The 21598-nt window shown below is 38.7% G+C and overlaps 1 protein-coding gene across 1 annotated transcript in view; it reads right to left on the bottom strand.

Annotated features, from left to right (window-relative positions):
- The window catches only part of TMC1 (transmembrane channel like 1), a 65861-nt gene extending 45962 nt beyond the window's left edge, over positions 1-19899 (bottom strand). Inside the window, exons 1-5 of the mRNA XM_054397937.1 lie at positions 19866-19899; positions 11373-11435; positions 11298-11313; positions 10852-11208; positions 7348-7488 (exon numbers count right to left, since the gene is read on the bottom strand). Of these exons, the coding sequence (XP_054253912.1) occupies positions 7348-7488; positions 10852-11208; positions 11298-11313; positions 11373-11435; positions 19866-19899 (611 nt within the window). The remainder of the gene's footprint in view (positions 1-7347; positions 7489-10851; positions 11209-11297; positions 11314-11372; positions 11436-19865) is intronic.
- Between the last annotated feature and the right edge of the window lie 1699 nt (positions 19900-21598).

Genomic DNA, 21598 nt, shown 5'->3' on the forward strand with positions numbered 1-21598 from the left:
AATCATCAAAATGAGTGGGATGAAAATTCTTAAGCAAAATACTTCAACAATTTAAATTCTCATATAGATTTTTTTTAAAACACAAAATTTAGTGGCAAATAAGTCATTCCCTAGAAGTAGTTTGTTGCGACAAATTACTACTTCTTAAAAAAAAAAATCAACCCTGATATTCACCTTTCAAAATAATATGAAAAAAATTATGCTTCAGGAGGGGTTATTTTTGTCACAAATACATAACAAATCCTTGAACATTCCTGGGGAATTTTTTTCCATTCTTGGGAAAATGTAAATAGTAATACATAGTAAACATGTAAGCACAGTTTGGCTCACAGGAAAGAACATTTCTTGTAATGCTGAGAAGAAATCACCAATGATTTATCTCTCTAATGCACCTGAATTTCTGCATTAGAGAAAGAACAGGAAAATGTCTTCTGTATCTAAGAAGACAGGTTCCTGTACTTCCCAGCACATAACATAACATAACACAATATCCTAAACTCTACATAGGGAAAGAAACATATTACATAGGGAAATATTCAGTACTTATAACTGTTGACAAAATATATAAGAGTACTGAGAAGTTGTATTGTTGATTTACAAGTTTAAAGCACTTAAAGCCAGTGTGTGTCTATTTTCCACATGTACAAGAATAATGCTAATCTATCAGACTGAAGGTTCAGCTTTAAAAATTAAATAACTTGCTAAAAAACAAAACAAATACAGAGATGCCCTAAAATGTGCTAATATAGGCCCTTCTGTTATTGTTGTAACTACAATAGTAACAAAGAGCCCATTGATGAAATATTATTTATTTTAAATAGTGTAATAACACCAGGTCTTCCACTGCAACTCAGATGACCTTAGTTTCCAAAGAGTCAACTACCGCAACAAGACTCTGAAAATTTAAACTATGACTGCATTTTGGTATGCAAATCATCTGTTTTATTTTTTCAAAGGTATTGAATGCTTCCAAATTCCTTTATTTTATAAGAAGTTAAGCACAGATTTAATTGTCTCAGCACAAATGTTTTTAAATGTGACCAAAAAAAAAGTGACATTTAAATGTGACAAAACTTCCATTTTTCTTTCTAGCTATTTGCTGGATTTACGGGGCGGGGGGGGGGGGGGGGGGTGGATCTGCTGATATATTCATGACTGTACAGAACTGACAATCTAATGGAATTGTCTGGAATAAAAGGTGACTATTTTTTAAATCTTACTTCACATAGAAACATAGCAATAAATGTATTTTTTCAGCTAATAAAAGCAGATTCAAAACAAATAAATTAATCTGAAGAACTGTCATTTGCTTTTTGAATACACATAGGATGATAATATGAGTCCAAGTCTACCTCAGAGAGGTCTGTGGCAAAGCATGATAAAAAGACCAGTGTCACATAGTGCCATAAAAGCATGTTGATCACACCTTTAATAAAATAAAACTTCTGATCCTGGTAAATAAAAATGAATGCATGTCTAGTCGCCCAGTCCAGATTGTTGGTAAGGTAATGTGAAAGTCTATAAGCTAACGGACTTTAAGGTGGAATTCCTGCCCATGCTTCACCATGAATAAAGAAATTGTTAAGATAAAAAGGCTTGATTGATAAAGTCCACCTCAGAGAATTTTAAAAGTGCAGTAAAAAAAACAAAAACAAAGCAAAAAAAAAGGAAATATGTAATGTAAATGTTTCTGTCTGTAGTTAATCTATCTCGTTAGAAATATATTTGCCATTTTTTATAAGCAGACAAAGAGCAAGAAAATGGCAATCATAGAATCATAGAATGATTTGGATTTGAAGGAAATTCAAAGGTTATCTAGTTCAACCCCTCTGCAATGAGCAGGCACATCTTCAACTAGATGAGGTTGCTCAGGTATCAGTCCAACCTGACCTTGAATGTTTCCAGGAATGGGGCATCTACAGTCTCTGCAAGCAACAGGTTCCAGTGCCTCACCATGCTCAGAATGAGGAAGTTCTTCCTTATATCTAGTCTAAATTACTCCTTGTCTTATCACAATAGGCCCTACTAAGCATTAAGTATTAAGTATTCAAAAGCTGCAGTAATGTCTCCTCAGAATTTTCTCTTCCCCAGAGCTTTCTCTGCTCCAAGCCAAACAAAACAAACTCCCACAGCACTTCTTCATAGGAGAGGTGTTCCAGCCCTCTGATCATTTTTGTGGCCCTCCTCAGGACTCAGTCCAACAGTCCTATGCATTCCTTGTGCTCACAGGACTCCAGAGCTTGATACAGTACTCCAAGTGGGATTTTACCAGAGCAGAGGGACAGAACCACCTCTCTCTATCTGCTGGCTATTCCTCTTTTCATAACAGCCTAAGAAACGGTTGGCTTTCTGGGCTGTGAGCACAGTTGGTTGGCTCATTCACCAGTACCTGCAAGTCTCTCTCAGCAAGGCTATTCACAATGTATTCATCATCCAATCTGTACTAACACCAAGAATTATCCTGATCCAGGTGCACTTGGCATCATTTAATCTCATGTGGTTCACATGGGCCCACTTCTCAGGTTTGTCCAAGTCCTCCGTATGGCATCCTGTCCCTCTGGTGTGTCAATTGCATCACTCAGCTTGATGCCATCTATAAATCTGCTTAGGGTGCACTTGATCCCACTGTCTACATGATCAATGAAGTTATTAAACAATACTGGTCCTAGTACAGATGAAGGACACTATACATTGCTGATCTCCATATGGATATCAATCCATTGACCACTAACTGTCTAGATATGCCAGAAATTCCTTATTCACTGAACAGTCCATCCATCAAATTCCATCCATCAAATTCCATACCTCTCCAACTTAAGAGAGAAGGATGCCTTGGGGAGGATCATGTCAAGGGCCTTGCAGAAGTCCAGATAGATGACATCCATAACTCTTCCCATGTCCATTGCTGTAGCTATTCCACCACAGAAGGCCTCCAGGTTGGTCAGGAAACCAGTTTGTGAAGTCATGCTGTCTGTCTTGAATCACTTCCCTGTCCTCCATGTGCTGCAGCATACCTTCTAGGAGGATCTGTTCCATGGTCTTCCCAGGCACAGAGATGAGGTAGACAGGTTGGTAGTTTCCAGGGCCCTCCCTTCTACACTTTTTAAAAATGGTTGCAATGTTTCCCTTTTCTCCAGTCACTAGGGACTTATCTGAGTGTCATGACTATTAGAACATCATGGAGAGTGGCTTGGCAACTACCTCAGCCCGTTCCCTCAGAACTCTGGAATGTATCTCATGAAGTCCTATAGACTTATGCATGTTCAGGTATCTCAGGTGATCAGAAACCTAATCTTCTCTTACAGTGGGAGGGACTTTGCCCTCCTGATTGTCTTCTTGTCTTCCATCTACTGGAGAGGTGTGAGAAGAGAGGTGGCCAGTGAAGACTGAGAGAAAAGTTTTGTCCAGTACATCACTCTTCTCCTTGTCTGTCTTTACTAGCTTGTCATTCTTGTTCATCGTGCTGGGCATGCTTTATTTAAACTTCTTTTTCTGGTTGACACACCTGCAGAAGCTCTTCTCATTGTTCACAGATTCACAGATTGCACTGGGTTGGAAGGGACCCTCAAAGGTCATCTTGTTCAACCGCCACTGCAGTGAGCAGGAGCACATCCAACTAGATCAGGTTGCCCAGGAACACATCAAGTCTGGTGTTGAACATCTCTAGGGACAAGTCCTCAACCACATACCTGGGCAGGCTGTTCCACTGTCCTGCATTAACATAACCTGCTCTCACAAGCCTACACACACATGGGAGGGAAAATAACATAAAAAAAACCCTGGGCTGAGATAGAGTTCAATGAGATGACAAGATGCACAATTACCTTAGCCTATTTGCAGGAAAGCACAGCAAAAAATAGAAGCAGTAGAAGCCAGTAACCTCCACTACCCCTCTGACCCACAATCCACCCAGTGGAAAAGACCAACACCCCAAACAGTGAAACCAGAATCGTCAACTGGAGCAGAAAGCCTCCCATGTTACAGACTGAACATCCCATGATGCTTTGCTCCAGCCAGCACTTTCATTTTAAAGCTGGCATGATGGCATCATGGTATTGAATATCAGCAGCAGATTCAGCTCAACCCACAACATTATTCACACCTTATTCTATATCACCCAGCAGTAATCAACATCAAACAACAAGCATCATACATCAGTCACTATCCAATCTCACTCAAAATGAGATCGCTTTGCAGTGCATGGAAGACTTCTCATCGTAGATGCCCTGGAGCTCTACCCTGTTCTAATACAGTCTGGATCAGACCATGATCAATCCAAATGGTGGAGCTGTGTTTGGACCCCCGAGGCAGTCAACTTCAGTGACTGCTTCTACCCTCCAAGTGAAAGCAAACTGTGGCTTGTATTTCAATATTTTGCTTCCAGCATATCCAGCTGCTGGGATCCAGCTGTCACACCAGAAATACAGATGGGCTCCAACCCCTCATAGTTTCATGGCATTAGAATGCTCTTTGTGCCTGCATCTACTTAAGCTTTATATTCTTGTGGATTCAACTTGACAAACCATTGGATCCATACAATCAAATAAACACAGTTTTCTCTGTCCCACTTCCTCATGTCCTGCCCATGGTCACATAAGTAAAATTAAAGGGTACACCATAGTGTGTACCTCCCAGATTCTCTCCCTTGGACAGGGAAGTGCCTGCTCCTCATGGTTGCAACATGGGACTGTACAGGTGGGGAGTAGAACATGTTCTTTTTGAGTTGATGGACCTCCTAGGACAGTTCCTTCACAGCTGGAGCACAGGCCTGTACAGAGGAAGAGAGACTTCCCTCACATTGCCAGGGCCTGCTAGTCATTTCCTCCACTGTTTGTTCTTGGTCGTCTTCAAAAGCCAGAGATAAAGATCAAGTGACCACCCCTGGCTCTTTCTGTTGTTTCCATGATGGGCCTGGTTCATCCTTATCTTTTATAGGATGAGTTGCTTTCCTTGTATATTTCTTTTTCTGTACAGGGGCAGCAGATAATGCCACAGGCTGGTTCTCTCATGAAGCTGCCATGTCTGGTGGTCTGTTTGTAGGCCCAGAGACTTTCTCTTGCCCCTGAGCAGTCTGAACAGTGATGAGAAGCATTCAACAGGCATGGGCCAGGCTGCAATACATCACAGTGATTTCTATCTTTTGGGAACTTCCAAGCTGACAACATAGTTTTTTAAAATATTTCATCAGCTAGTCAGGATTTTGCACTTGTTCAGGGGTGAAATTCCAACACTCCAGAGGTGACCACATTGTTAGGCATTTGTCCATGCTCCCCCAGGCACCCTGCTTCTCAGAATTATCCAGCCTTGGGGCAGATCTCCAGGTGGTATTCCTGGGAGAGACCTGCATTGTTCTAGGCAAAATCTGGCCCACCAATAACCAGCACAGTAACAGAACAGCCCTAAGCCATTCCCTGATGTGACACACACCACTCTAAAACCACATCTATGGATCTTTTCAACACCTCAAAAAATTGTGATTCAACCACATCCCTGTGGAACATATTCCATTGTCCAGTAGCCCTCCACCAACTTTGTTGCTCTTTTTTTGGACATGCTCCAGTGCCCCAGTGTCCTTCTTGTAGTGATGTCCCACCTCGTAGAGATTATTGAGAAAGATATTAAAGAGAATTGGCCACAATATTGAGTCCTGGAGAATGCTGCTTTTGTTTAACTGGCTTTAACTCCTTTCACAACAGCCCCTTGGGCCTGGCCATCCAGCCAGATGAAGCATCCACCCATCCAAACAAGCCATGAGGAGACAGTTTCTTCAAGAGAATGCTGTGGGAGACAGTGTTAAATGATGTACTAAAGTCCAGGTAAACAACACCCACAACACTAAGTGGGTCACCTTGTCATAGAAGGAGATTGTGTTTGTCAAGCAGGACCTGCCCTTCATTAATCTGTGATGACTGGGCCTGATCACCTGCTTGCCCTACACATGCTGCGTAATGGGACTCAAGATGATCTGCTCCACGACCTTCCCTGGCACCAAGGTCAGACTGTCAAGTCTCTAGTTCCCTGAATCCTTCTTCTAGCCCTTCTTGTAAATCTGCCAGCTCTGTCCCAGTGCCGTGTTCCTGCAGGCAGTTTCCCAGAGACTTCCGGCAACTAACGCCTTAAACAGCCGAAATTATGCTTTCCTAAAATTCAGGGTCCTAACTTTATGCTTCTCCTGACCCATATACCTCAAGACTGCAAACTCCGTGATCACTGGAGCCCAGGCTGCCTCCAATCTTGACATCTCTGGTTAACTCACTTGCATTAGTGACAGGTTCAGTATTGGCATCCCTTCTGGTAAGGCTGACCATTCCCTGGCCTAAGAATTTATCCCAAACATGCTTAAAGAGTTTCCTAGATTGTCTATAGCTTAGAATTATGTCTGTGGGTTTTATCCATATCAAAAAACTGTCTGCATGCAAGACAATGTTTTATGTCTAATAAAGCATGACCATATGTTTTGTTAGTATTTGGGTCATACTGCTTTGGATGTGCTATTCAAAACAGGACTATAGCTGTTTTGACAAAAGAATAAAGTTCCGCGGGTTTACTCATTTTTCTGTTTTGTAGAAATTTAAATGGAAACTTAATTTTTAGCCTTGATTAAATGTAGTGATAGATTCAGTAGGGCAAAATACAGTTTTACATATGGCCTACCTAAACATGCATGAAAATGCAAGCTCAGTTTCAATTCAGTTGTCTTTTCATATCTTAAAAAAACATGGGTTTATTTTGAGAAAATTAGTATAGAAAGATAAATCCTCCACTCCCACTCCAGGAATCTTCACATATTCCAGAAACTGCATCATTTTCCTTGAATGATATGTTGAACTTATCAAATAGAAGAATTCACCAATGTTAACCCAACTGAAGAAAATTAAAGACTTTGCAGGGGGGTATAGTAGAAACCTTAAAAAAGTGTGTGTGTGTGTAAATATAGTTTTTCATATTTGATTTCAGGTCTATCAAATCTTCACCATGAGGGTGATGAGCCACTGAAACAGGTTGCTCAGAGAACTTGTGAGGGCTCCAACCACAGAAATGTTCAAAGCCAGGTTTGATGGGGTCTTGAGCAACCTGGTCTAGTGGAAGGTGTCCCTGCCATGACAGCGGGCTGGAACTAGATGATCTTTAAGGTCTTTTCCCACCCAAACCATTCTATCATTCTAAGATTCTATGCAGAAAATGCTGATCTGCAGTGTTATTTACCACCAGTTTCTGTGAAAGTGCATTTGGGAAAAGAGAAACTAGAGATGGTTTGAAGTTAATTGTCAGCAGGTGTAGAAATAAAGTATAGAAAAACAGTGCAAAGCAAGAGAATAGATATGCATTATGGAAATCAAACCATACTTCAGGACAGACAACTTCTTTTTCATCTTCCATGGCTTGTTTCGTAGTGTGGCGATTAGTTTCTTTTTTTCTTCTACCTCTTCTTTCAGCTTGGCCAATTCCTCCTCTGTAATCGGCTCCTCCTCAGAGTCAGAATCAGAGCTTCAAACAAAAGCAGAAACAAAACCCATCACAAAACTTAGAAAGAACAAAGATTTTCACTGAAGCCTATAATTAGTGTTAATTCTTGTTAACTTTGTGACCTAGGTAAATGCCCTCAGTAAAGTGCTTAAAATTAAGGATGTTTCCTTAAATCACACACATATTCCATCTGTTATACTATTATCTATGTTTTGGTTTTATGCTCATATTATATAAATATGTAGTTTGGTTTTAGTTTCATCTCCATTTTATGGATGTAATCTACTTTTCTCATTTTTATTTTTTTTCCTAAAAGCCATTTTATAGAAGTAAAAACCAAGATGAAAATGCTTTCTTGGAGCTTGAATGATTTCAGGGAAAACACTGGTAGGACTTTAATAGTCATGAGTGACAAGTGAATGCATTGGACTACACTTCTTTCTAGTTTTTTAGTGAAAATTCTGTTGTTTATTGATAATCCCCATGACATGCTCTGGCAGTTAGAGATCTTCAGCAATCTTCCTACTAGCAAAAAGATGCAGTGTTTTTACTGCCCTAATCTTCCACATACCTCTGGCCTTTTGCATAAAGTTTTTACTCTTGAGTAATCCTACTAAAAATCAGTTGATTTGCTCACAGATAAAGCTACAGAGCTATTCAATAAATACAGAAATTTCACAGGCTAGGCAGAATATAAGATTCCATCTCTAAGGATTTGTAGTCTGGGCAACTGTAAAGGGTTTCTAAAGCAAATCAGTCATAATTAGACAGGCCAGTAAAGAAATAAGCAGCTTTTCAACCTAGCAATATCACAGAACATCATAGTGAGACTGTAAGAAGCAGTTTATTGTCAGTAATTTTGGGATTATGAACAGTGTAGAGCAGGCCTTCCTTGTACCCTCATTAACAGGCAACAATCAGCCACAAGAATCAAGTGCAGCTAAGAGCAGAGGATTTAAAACTCATCCAGAAACAACTATTTTCACCATGGAATTACCCTGCGAAACTCATTACCACAAATTAGCAGACATGAAAATAATTAGGTTAAAAAAAAAAAAAACAACCAACACAGAGTTCATCTAGAATTCCTTTACGGAGAATAATTAGTCTATAAAGAGGTTTTCCCCACTTAAGTGAAATGTAGATGGAGAGCAAGAGGTCAACAGCAGCATATGCTCTTGACTTGTGCTATGATCTAGCTAGAAAGGCAACGTCTGTAGTCATCTGTAATGACAGCAGCAATAACAATATCATTTCCTTGTGGCACAATATCACATGTCATTTCATTTTTCTTTCTACTTTGAGTTTTTTTATTTGGTTTGCTGTTTTGGGTTTTCTTCTTATTCTACTGTTCTTATTTTTTTATGTTGAAATGTCATAGCTATTGAAAAATACAGCAAAATGTACATTTAAGCAGTACATACCATTTATTCTGATCAGTCCTCCTGGACTTGCCAGACAGGCTGTATTTCTGTGCTGGCACCTTTTCTTCTGCACTGAAGGTTTACAAATCCTGTGTCTGAACGACTAAATGATCAGCCTGTTTCCCTTTGTTCTTAGATTATTTTTGGTTTTCTTTAAAAAATATTTTTAAATAGTCTTAGAATCATAGAATCATAGAATCAGTCAGGGTTGGAAAGGACCACAAGGATCATCTAGTTCCAACCCCCCTGCCATGAGCAGGGACACCTCACACTACATCAGGCTGGTCAGAGCCTCATCCAGCCTGGCCTTAAACACCTCCATGGATGGGGCCTCAACCACCTCCCTGGACAACCCATTCCAGGCTCTCACCACTCTCATGGGGAAGAACTTCTTCCTTACGTCCAGCCTGAATCTCCCCAATTCCAGCTTTATTCCATTCCCCCTAGTCCTATCACTACCTGACATCCTAAAAAGTTCTTCCCCAGCTTTCTTATAGGCCCCCTTCAAATACTGGCGGGCCAAGACTTATGGTAATTGCTCTGAAATCTTGTCAGCTGGTCCCCTAAAAGTCTAAAAACATAATATTATTAAGGTAAATAATATTATTAAGGGCATCATTAGTCTTTCTCAAAATATTATGTTTACTTCAAGAACAAAGTCTTGATTCACATAGCAATTTCTAATTACTTAACTCAAGCACACGCCATTCTGATGGTAAGAATTTTGGAAGACAATCAAAGCACTGTACTGTCATTCAATTTTCTCTTTTCATTGGTCTTTTTTTAATTTACACTAAGTAAATCCTTACATTGGAAGACAGTAAACAAGCATAAAAACCCATGGATTGACACATTCAGGACTGTTGTTATAGGAGTACAGGAAATTGCACAGAGGGGTATAATTGGCACCACAGTGAAAAACCAGCATGAAGACAGATTTTAGGCATCCTTGTAGCAAAAGATACTGAAGTATATTGAAATGGGATTATGGACAAAATAATGCAACAGCATGTCTTGCTGTGTTTTGTTTGTTTTTTCCCCTTTCCTTTGAATACTGCTGCGCACTCCAGTGATGCCTTTGGGAACACAGTGGCAGCAGGTGCTGAAAGAGGGAAAGGGAATATCTTCCTCCCAGAGGCACAAGAAAGGGCAAGGAACAAGAGAATACCATGATAGCAGAAGAATACAAAATAATTTTTCAAAGGGCTTCATGCTTTTGGGATGTCCCAAAGACCTGAGGTTGCATTAAACGCTTTGGAAAAATGAATAGTAATATTTCAGAGGGAGTGAGTGGAAGACAGACTAGGAAATCCCCTCTCAGTCCTTGGTTCTATGTTCTTAAATTTTTGGCACTGATCTTATATAAAAAGCTGGCTCTAAACAGTAAGATGTTCTTGTAACCAGTGTCAAGATTCTATTTCTGCACTGGAACTAAAACTAGACATTTTTTGGAAGGGTTATCACTCGGGGTTTGGGAGAATTAAATTTTGGGGAAAGGAAAAAGCAGGAGAGATCTCACCTGTTATCACCTCTCTGTCATTTGCTCCCCTCCGCTGTCACTTTCTGTGCATTTCTTCAGAGAACAGCTTGTTCTAGGACATCTTGTTTTAGGACATTTAACTATAATAAGGGTAACATTGGCTTGAGTTCCTATTCTTCCTGAGCAGATTTGACCTAAAACTTCAGGATATCAGCAAGCCCAGAGGGGCTGGCTGTTTCCCAAGGTCCCACCCCAGACCTCTGATAACTCCTGACTTTATTCCACTGCCTTGCGGAAAGTTTCCATTTCACTCAGCCAGCATTTCCTCACTGCAGGGGAAGAAGTGTATATATATTTGTTCGGCTCTGCTTGTGTTGTAATGAGCAAGGAAGTCATAGTGACTCTTGGTATTTCAGAGCTGTAAAATAAAATAGGTTTTATGTAAGGTAATTATGGTTTTAAAAAAATAAAAATAATTACCCAGATCCTGATTTCTTTTTCTCTTTTTTCTTCTTGTTGGCTTTCTCTTTTTTCCCTTTCTTGTCAGCCTTTTTGTCCTGTTTTTTCTCACTTTTGCCTTTGCCACCTTTACCTCCTTTCTCATCTTCCACTTCTTCATCACCTTCTTTGGATTTCTGATTTTCCTGGTTCTTCCTGGCTTTTGCAGGTTCTCCATCAGACTCATCACCCTCATTTCCAGCTACTCGTCCCCGTCCTCTGCGGTTTCTATGTCTGCGATTCCCAGCTTTTCCTGTCTCATCTTCATCATCCTCATCCTCCTCACCACTACGCCTGGCTCTCCCTCTGGCACGTCCCCTTCTGGTTCTTGGTGTTGCTCTCTTCCTTCCTTTAGTGGTGATGGAGAGACAAAACAAAAAAAGAAAAGAGAAACAAACTCAAAATATGGCAACATGTTAGAGGGAGACCTTTTCTCCTCCTTTACTCATATAGCTAAAGAGAAAACTCCTGAGAGTGGCCTCAGAGTAGTCCACACTACTGACCAGTTCCTTTGACATTTTCTTCATTCTCAGCCTCACTGCCTCCATTGTCAACATCACTGCCACCTGTGGAGTGAAAATAAAGACCAGTGCATGTGAAGTGTAGATCAGACACTAGGAATGCAGAGTTTTTAAGACATTTTTAGCAACTCCTGTATTATATTGCCTTATACCATTTCTTTAAAGAAATAACATGAAGACAGGAAAAAAATAGTTATACTTTCCTTCAGCACCTGAATAAGTAAACCCCAAAGTGATGCCATGGAGAACTCCATCTCATGGAATAAAGATGTAGGGCAGAAGGACCCTCAGAAAGACAGACAGTATCAATATCCTACAATCTTGGGACAAGAACAAGGAAAAGGAAAACATTTCTCAGACAATTCTCAGCTTTCTTAAACATATAAAAATAAACACTGGCTAGAATAAATAATATTAAAAGAATAATTTTCTAACTTGACTGATTGGAGATGGAAGCTTCAGAGCTGCTGCATAACTGAAGCACACAGGACTAGGAGAAAGAGGAGTCCTACTTTCAGTCCAGAAAGCAAATCTCAATGTATAGTGACAGAATTTGACTCAGCTTGATTGTATGCTGTACCACAGTCCTCTTCTGCTACTCAGGGGACAAAAAATATTGAAGACTCTAGAGATAGAGCTTGCATACAAAAGTGAGTAGCATTTCTGCTCAGAAGCATCTTTGATTTGGAGTGGAATCTCTCAGTTAAGTTTTTCAGTCTTATTAAATTCAGTAAGAGATGCTTCAATAAGCAAGAAAGTATCCAATTCATTTGTCCGGTACACTTTGAAACTGGGATCCTGCCTATGTATAGAAGAACGAACACTCCTCTTTCATATGCATTATATTCATCATAATAATTAATTAACACGTTCTTCACAAATACTGGCAGTTAATACTGGTCAGTCCTCAAATTGCTAGTGATATTCACCAGCAATGTTTCTTTAGAAGCAATCCAGCTAATACCTGAGAAGCCAGGAGGTAATAAGCTCTCTGGAGGTATCTGAGCTTGTACATGTGGGGCAGGTTTTGAGACGCATCAGAGGGACTTATAAAAACACACGGTAGTAGAATATTAATGACAAGAGTAAGAAATATTACCACGAATAGAAACAGGCAGTTCTCATTCTGATGTTAAATACCATGTATGTCCCAGATAAAAGCTGTCTAACTTCCCCTCTGTACAGACAGGATGCGTGACATGTCATGTTACCTGTAGTTGCATTTTTCAGAAGAGACTGCAGTTTCTTCATTCATCTGTAATATTTCTGAATTTTTTTCTTTATGTTCTTTCTCCACCCACTGTTGCAGGGTGTTCTTCGCCCCCTCCCACCCCCTCCCCAACACCCCCGCCCCTCCTCACCCCCCCCCCCCCCCCCCCCCCCCATCCCCCACTATCTAATCAGCAGAGGTTTGAATGAGGAAGACAAAGGTGCTAAATGGCCTTCCCCTCCTTCTGGGGGCAGGCAATTTCACCCATTGCGCCTGCCAGGCAGAGGTATTTACTGATGGGGGAGAAGTCTGCTGGTATTTGGAAATGTGATAAGGGGGGTACTTCACATTTTGGCCTGGACAATTGTCTAGGAGTATTTTAAATAGTGTAAGCAGAGAGCAGTCGGTGCCCTTATTTTCCATCACTCTCGCCCGCTTCTGGGAGCCCGCTCATTTTCAACTCTCCCCTTTTGGGTGCTCATTTTTGGACTCTACTCGCTTTGCCCTGGATTTGTGGCTACTTTGGAAGAACCGGCACTTGACTGGCTTCTCCCCGGACCTGCCGGCGTGCCATGATGCTGCCTGCCTGGGACCGATCCTGCCTGCGACCGATCCTGCCGTGATCCTGCCTGCTCGGGACCGATCCTGCAGCTTTTTCTTGCACTGCACGAGTTTCCCTTGTGGCAGCCGTGTCTACAGACACTTTGGATTCCTGGTAGGTTCCCTCCTCTTGGATTTGAGCCGTGTCACCCACGGAATTGGATTACAAAACCAGTTTCTGGAGCCTGTCAGCAAAACAGAAAGAGCCAGGAACCGTCTTCAGATTCCTACTCTGAGTGAAAATCGGCATCCCATACTTCCCTAGCAGTTTCTTGGCTGGCCTTTGGTTTATAAGTGGGGTGAAGCTATTTGTGGCTTAGCCTTTTCCATTCTCTGAATTTTCTAAATTGTACTAACATTGCCGTAAGCATCCTGGAAGAATTCATGACCGAATAGAACCTGTAAATAATTTTTTATCCCTTTTGCAGATAATTTTGGGGTGTGGTTTTTGGCAAATAAAAATAACTATATTTTTATAATTCTAACCTTGTTAATTTAAACCCCACATGAATATACCCACACCCTAGCTCTCTAATTCCTTTCAGAAGCTTTATTAAGCCACTACACGATTCATCCAAAATTTGTACACAAATTCACTTATTTGGGGACCACTGTAGCCAACTTCTTCTAGGCACATCTTCTTAGGTTTACCTAGTATCAAAGAAAAGTAGTAAGATATGTAGGAATCTAAGTCTTGTTTCACCATCTGCAGTAGTGGGCAAGTTTTAAAACACCTGTCAAATACTGGATAATAACCCATAACCCTTTGCCCATTGCATCATAAAATACTTAATTGTAATTATATTTTCTGTCATTTCCACAGCATGTACACAGTCATTTATTAAGACTATGCAAAAATATAATTTAATATTGTCAGTGGAATGTGAAAATAAGTGCTCCTTTGTTCTGTCTGGGCATATGCCTTCTGTTGCTGACAGTAACAGGATCTCCATTTGACAAAGATCATTAGATTGCTTTTAAAGTTTGCAAAGATGAAGACAGACACTTGTAAAGAGATTCTTTACATGCAACAATAGGGCATGGTCTTTTATTGCATCTACTGCTTTGGTTAATCTCCTCCAGTCAAGCATAAAGTCCCAGGGAAGCACCTTAATGGAACAAGATTGGACTGACTGAATGGCAAATGGCTGGAGGTTTATCACATACACTGAAATACATTCGCAGTGAAGATGCATCCTGCTGGAGCTGACATCATATTGACATAACCATGAAAGTGAAAAAGGATTATGCAACGCAGATTAAGCAGGGCAGGAGGTAGCAGTGGGGTTTAATTAATTCCAGTAGCGCAAGGGTAACAAATGCCCTAGTCTAAATCCACCATTTCAGGCAAACTGAAGTGTTAAACTAATTAATAGGTTTAGGGCAGTTTATAGTAAATACCAGGAGCACTAGAGAGGAATGTATCCAAACAGTGACTCCTTTGTGTTTATGTCCTTTTTTTTCATCTAAATGATCAGAAATATGAATGGTAAAGAAGGAGTTTTAAAACAAATGAAGAAAAAGCATAAATTCAGACAGAAGTATATGTTACCACAAAGCAAGCCTAGAAGACAAGACCAGTGATTACATGGAATCATGTAGATAGAAGAGTAGTGGGTACTACAGACACATTCAACAAGCACAAGTGCAGCTTCAGAAGTTATTTCTCAAAAAGTTTGGAATTACAGTTCCAAACTGAACTTCAGAACATTCCTGCCTCCAAAGCCCCACCTTCATACAGAGATGAAATGTGGATAGGAGGAATGTTACAGGTGTGTCCTTATTCTGGTATGTCCATAAAATAACAAATTTTTCCCAGATCTTGAGGTATGATGCAGAAAGTGTTGTACCAGAAATTATTTTTTTAAATAGCTGGAAGCCAAAGAGAACTCTCTGACCCTTCAGTTTTCTCACACTACTTTACGTCATGATCTGTGGCACTATCACAAAAGCCAAAGCTCAGGGTAGAACTAAAAACTTATTCTCTTGTATCAGCTGTGATAGCAGTTATTGATATTTACAAGGAATGAAATCACTGAGAAGGGTGGATGAAGGAGTTATTCCTCCCCTGACATCTGTCCTGAAAAATGCATACATATGCTTGCATTCATGTATGCTGTAGAGCCACCCTACACTGCACCCATGTTACAGCTATTTTAGGAGACCTGTAACTCAGGCAAGCTGTATTAATAGTTGTCTTTTTGTGTTTTGAGGTTTTGCATGTAAAAGACTAATGTTAGTTGCTTGGGTATTTGAGTGGTAATAAAGATAAACAATTATTACTGTGCTTAGCATTCATATTATTATTTGAAAGTAATTTCAGGTTATTAACTTTGCAATACTTTTCAAAGAGGAATGCAAGAGCTAGGTAGCTTGTCACTCAGCATTTCAGGTGCTTATGCAAACCCTGTCTCACTGAATTATTGGAGAAGCATGTCAACAATATAAAAATTACATTTCATGGTGACACTAAATCTCAACACAGTTTTGCACTAAATTTAAATGTTGTCCTATAAACCATAACATAGAGAAACAGCAAAGTACATTCCCCAGGCAGTGTATTATCACCCTATAGGAAAACTGAAGTGTATTTTCATTGCTCTAGTTTATTAAAATCAAACTGTATAGACTTTGATACAGGAAAATCCTGACTATGTGAGATCCCTTTTAGGTTGATATACTTGTCTTCTGCTCTTTTTAAACAGATCTTCCTGTGATCCCACTTACAAAAAGTTAAGTGAATCCTCCATTAAAATCAATTAAGTCTCACTAAAACACTGTCTAGAATGACTCGTTGTCCCAGAAAATGCTTGATAGGACCACATATCTTCATGGTTATTAGGCTTTAAGTCAGCTAACTTGAGTTGATGTGATCCAGGGCAAACTATTGCTCATCTCTTGCATCTTCCAGGATGCCTAAATGATACATACATTGTTGCATATATTTGGACCTATAGTTCATAACCCCTTATGCTCTAGGATATACAATGACTTTCTGATGTGTTGGGTTTTTTCCACAGTAGTTTAAGCAACACTTTCTCATCTTTCTAGACTAATGACAGGGAAAGTGTAATCTGAGTAAGCTATCATTTTACCTGAAGTTTTATTTATGTTTTAGACTACAGCAATAAATGAGCCAACAAGTCTAAAGGAGCATCCTAAATGCGGGCTCAGACTAATCTGCAAGGCAGAGACTGCAGTAAAGATGGAACATCAGAGAGCTCAGGAGAGAGGTTAAAATGTTGACATGTTAGCTGGTGAGGAAATTAAGGACATAAAAAATGCATAGAACCATGAGGTGGTTATTAAGCAGACTGTGCACACGGCCGTATCATTATCTTATTTTCCTGAATTGTTTGAATGTTGGCTATTAAAGGGTACTACTCAGATTTCAATTTTGGGGGTTTGGAGGTTTTGGTTGTTAGTTTGTTTGTTTGTTTTTCATTATCGCATACTGACATAGTTTCTTTGATTTTTTCATTGTGAGATAAATAATGATTCTTGGAACCACCTCATAAAATACATCCCACTGTTGTACTATTACTACTCACATTACTACTATATAAAATTGATGGCTGCTAAACAATGGATCACATGGAGATAGACCCTTGCAAGCAATTACTGTGTTTTCCTCTGGATTGGATCATGTTCCATCTTTTCAGTGACAGAAAGACAGCAGCCTGAATGGTAAATAAACTGGGTAACTGATGTATAGAAATGTCAGCAATGCAAGACTGTATTAGACAACCAAGAGATGTGAAGTACTAGTCAGATGGTATGTCCCCATACTATTCTTTCTGATCATGTAAAAATGAGTGTCTCACAGCACTTCTGTAAGGATAAATATCACCAGAAGTAGCAGCTGTGAAACACACCAGAAATAAAATACCAAGAGCTCACAGAAAGTCTATGGCAAGAGTGAACAGATACAGACTTCAACATAAAAGATTTGAGACCTTAAATCTACAGTCCCCATCCCCTTGAGGTTTCTCCAAACACTGGTAATAACAGATCAACCCACTTTTGAGCAAAATAGAAGTGGAACTGAAAAGCAGAAATTACAAAGAAAAAAATTACATCTATAGAACAACCAGACACTTAATATTCGAGACCATGCTTGATTTTTCTTCCATATTTTTTCCCAGTTAGTGCTGCAATGTTTTCTTCCAATGGACTAAAATAAAAATCACAGCCTCCCAAAAATGTCCTGTCCAGCAACAGCTATGAATTTATCAAATAAAATAATAATTCCTGTTCAGTTACACTTCCACTAGTAAATACAGTGACTATTTTTCTGTACCTGAACTGACAAGTCTGTTCTCACCAAAAGTAGGCAGAATATTTATACTGCAATGTCATAAAGCCACTAAAGACTCAGAAAATTTACTGGCCTTAATATATATGCTGTGGCCTGTAGAATTCTACATCTACACAGTTTCCACGTGGTGTCTGAGGGGCAATAATCTTTACTCTCTTTGCAGATTGCCGCTAGAGAGAATTTGTCTAGCTAACTGTAGTCCAGTCAACATTTGAAAATTACACATAGGTGACACAGTGAACAAAATCAATCCATTCCATTCCCTTCTCTAAGTTGCTCACCTGTTTCCCACCAGTAAGGAGAAATTACAAATGTTCTATGACAGAGACTGATCATATCGATCAAATGGGAACTGTGGCTGGCATTGGGAGCATTGTTTCATTGCACTCTCCTCTTTCTAGTTTGCTTCTGGACTGTAGTTACACACCACAAAGTTTGAGTGCTGTCTCTCAGTTCATAGGTCAGGCAAAGTTCTCCTTCAATGCTAAATAAGTTTACTGCATGATTTCAGTACAAGAATTTAGGCTATGTCTGCTTTTGTTATTATAAAATCTACAGAAGGTAGAGAAGGAAACTAATTCAGTGGGAAACCATTTAGCATTTCAACCCTGTCAGGAAAGCATGGTTAAAAGTACCCAGGCCACTGTCTTACAGTATCTCCAGACAAAGATTTAACAATATAAGATCCGACAAATCTGAGAGACTGTAATAAAACAACAAGGCAAAGCCAACTTTTCCTTGTCTTCTCATCACACAACTGGCTTGATGGTGGGCAATTTTTTCATTTTCATTGCACTCTTTGGTGTAAGAATTAGGATCAGAGTATTGTGTTCAATACATTCTGAAATGTGATTTACTTAGCTTGTTGTCATCCATCCACAGTACTTTGTTGGGGTGGTCCATTCTTTGTAAGAATATTTCTTACTTATAGTAGACCTCCAGGTCTTTAAGTCTTCTTAAATCAAGACCAAGTCTTGAATTTATTCACATGATCTCATCTCCAAATATATTCATAACTCTCATTAGTTAGATTTTATTGTAAATTATGTACAGGATATATTTTCATGCAAAATGTGTCAAAGAGTGATTATGATTCTGCAACCTTAAGATCTACATCTTCTCCAGTTAGAAAATGTGTGGCTTTTGTTCACCATGGAAATGCTAACTTATGTATTTTGAATTAATAATAAAGTCTCTGAATCATAAATCAGCTCCATCAGATATTTGCAAGTATAAGGTAGATGCTTACAGTAAACTTAGAACCTTAATATTCTAATAATTTGTTCACTAGAAATGCTTATAAAAATATGTGTTCTATGATCATGCTTATTTTGCTTCTTATTCATATAAAAATTCTGTTGAAGCTGATAAGTATTTTGCCTATGCTGCATTAAGTTATCTGCTTCTCTTGTGTTAAAATAATCTGCATTATCAGGTACTGCTTAAAAATTAAATTATTCAGTAAAGACATTTGGAAAAAAAAAAAGAAGGTAGGAAAAAAATAAACAATTAAGGTACTCAGACAACAAAAGAGAAGGAAATAGAACAGACTTAAAAGTAAGTACTTGTTATCTTCTGCCAAAATGATAAGCACTCCCCAGTGATATTTCCCATGGAATTATAACCCATTTCATTACTACTGTGCCTTACAAGTGTGCATTGAAAATAGGGAAAGCACTGTTCAGAAGTACCAGCTCTGGTACTTAACAAGATGAAAAAAATTCATTCAGAAACTAGTCTAGAATAAGATCTCTGGCAATTTTGCTGAAGGTAAGAAATGTTATGGCTGTTGCTCATAAGAAAGATCCATATTTTGCAAGGAGTAGTATTGCCCATGGAAACTGAAAGTACTTCCTAAATCAAAGTGTCACTCTCTGCTTTGCCAGAATATGCCATTAGATATTATCATTCTACCAAAATATTTCTTAGGTCCAGAACAGTGCAGTATCAGTACAGAAATAGTGCTAATCTTACATTGAAGAATATTTGATATTTCATATCAAATACTGAATACTATAAGAGGGCATTGCCTCAGAAGACACAAAATACTATTGTTTATTTAATCTTCCCCATAAACTACATATAAGCATAGGACAAGTAACAGGGCTGTGGTTGCACTCTTGATTTACTAACCAGTGGAAAGCCAAACTGCCATCCTGCAAGTAGCCAATTTACACAGGAAAACTGCTTTCAAAAACCAAGTAAAATGCATTTACAAACAAAAGATAATGAATTGTAACAAAGTAGATTTTGTATTAGAAAGAACAAGAAAAACAAAACAATTTGCACACTGTTGAGCTGCATGCAGAATTAATATGTTCTTATGGTTCATAATTATTGTAATTACCATTTCCTTCAGTGGTGCTTTCATGTTTAGGCATTGTGACTACTTCACAGGGCTTCTCCAGCTTGTCTGAAGGTTGGGTGGTTCAAGATGAAGTGCACCACTTCAACATCGTGCTGTCTGTCACTGAACGGGTGGCGCTGGTGAAGTTTCACTGACTGAAATATAAGAAGATACTAATTTCCTAAGTAATTAATCTTTCATGAATGTTTAGTTTACTATTTAGAGTTGGCATGCTAGGGTCAGAAGAATGGAAGAAGTTGTTAATAATCATTATTATTATTTCTGAAAAAAAAATAAAAACTCTCTTGCAATGTGCTTACCTATGACTAACAGTGTTTAAATGCTTAAGTGCAAGGATGTTGCACATTTTTCACATGAGCACACTCTGATGCTGCCTACAGGTCTACACTTAAGCATGTGGAAGACATTATATTGACTACTTTTTCCATACAAAAGACAGCTTTTATCTTAGGCATATTTAAATTGCATAGGTTTAACAGCCTGACATTGATTTAAAACATCTTAGCAAAAAGAGTTAAAAGATATGCCATTCTATATTTGCTTCTTCTTGCAGTTCTGTTGAGACTCCTTGCTTTTATGTTTATGTAGATATTAAATCCTAAGTTTAACAGTGTTACTCTGATTCACCTTGTATCTACAACAGACAAGCTTAATTGTGAAACAAAACTGAAATTTAATTACCAAGAAAAATCAGACTTGGAAGTAAAATATTTAAAACAATTTGTTACAAATAGAATATTTTACAACCAAAACACCATAAAATGTAAATCTCAATCTGCAGATAATTCCTTCATAGTTTCCCTAGTATTCATCATCTGGAATTCATTCAGTGAACTAGGTTGAAAAAAAGAAATCAAGATTTGCAGAATTATCACATGCTCTCAGAAGCTCCTCAGTAGTTTCTGGATCCTCTTATATGACTATTCAAGCCATTTATGTTTCTTTGGAGCTGTTACTCAGATGTCTGAAAGAAGTTTATGCAGAAGTTTAGCCAGTGATGCTGGCTACTTTACCTTCTTCATTTTTACATTTTAGCATTGAGGGGGTTTTGGAAATGCTGGAAAAGATGATACACGTTGTTTAATCTGACTTGAAATTTAGTTTACAGACAAAATATATCCACTTGTTTAGTCCTTTTTCTGCTAGCACATTGACACGCTGCATTTCAAATATTCACAAAGTGATTAAGTATACATACACAATTATAAGAGGACCTATGCCTTTATCTATAAAACATATTTTCTGAACTATTATTTCCTTTACTGCATTCTCATGTTAGTCATTATGTAACATTTTATATCCTCTGCATTTATAACCCTAGAAAGTACTTCTAATGCAATAAAGAAATACAAGGACACACTCACATCATCTCTGAAAAGTTAGACCATGTCTAAAAAGCCATGGTTTTAGGAACTCAGAAAAAGATTCATCATGTTTTAAAAACTAAGTTGGTAGAGATCTGTACTACTTTAATAACAGAAAGAACATCTTAGGAGGATCATGAGCATAGTATTCAAGTGAATGATTCTGAAAGTACTTGCAAAAAGGAGCAGTTAACCAATTTTAACAAGACGTGTTCAAGCTGCAGTATAAACAGGACTATACCTTTGATAGAATCATATCAGTTTTCATCAGAAATTTAAGTTATTAATAGCTCACTTTCATTTATTAACCTCATTGGAAAATAGTTGACTGGACAGGAATACTTCAGG

This window comes from Indicator indicator, chromosome Z (genome assembly GCF_027791375.1).
Source record: "Indicator indicator isolate 239-I01 chromosome Z, UM_Iind_1.1, whole genome shotgun sequence".
In the NCBI taxonomy this organism is placed as follows: Eukaryota; Metazoa; Chordata; class Aves; order Piciformes; family Indicatoridae; genus Indicator; species Indicator indicator.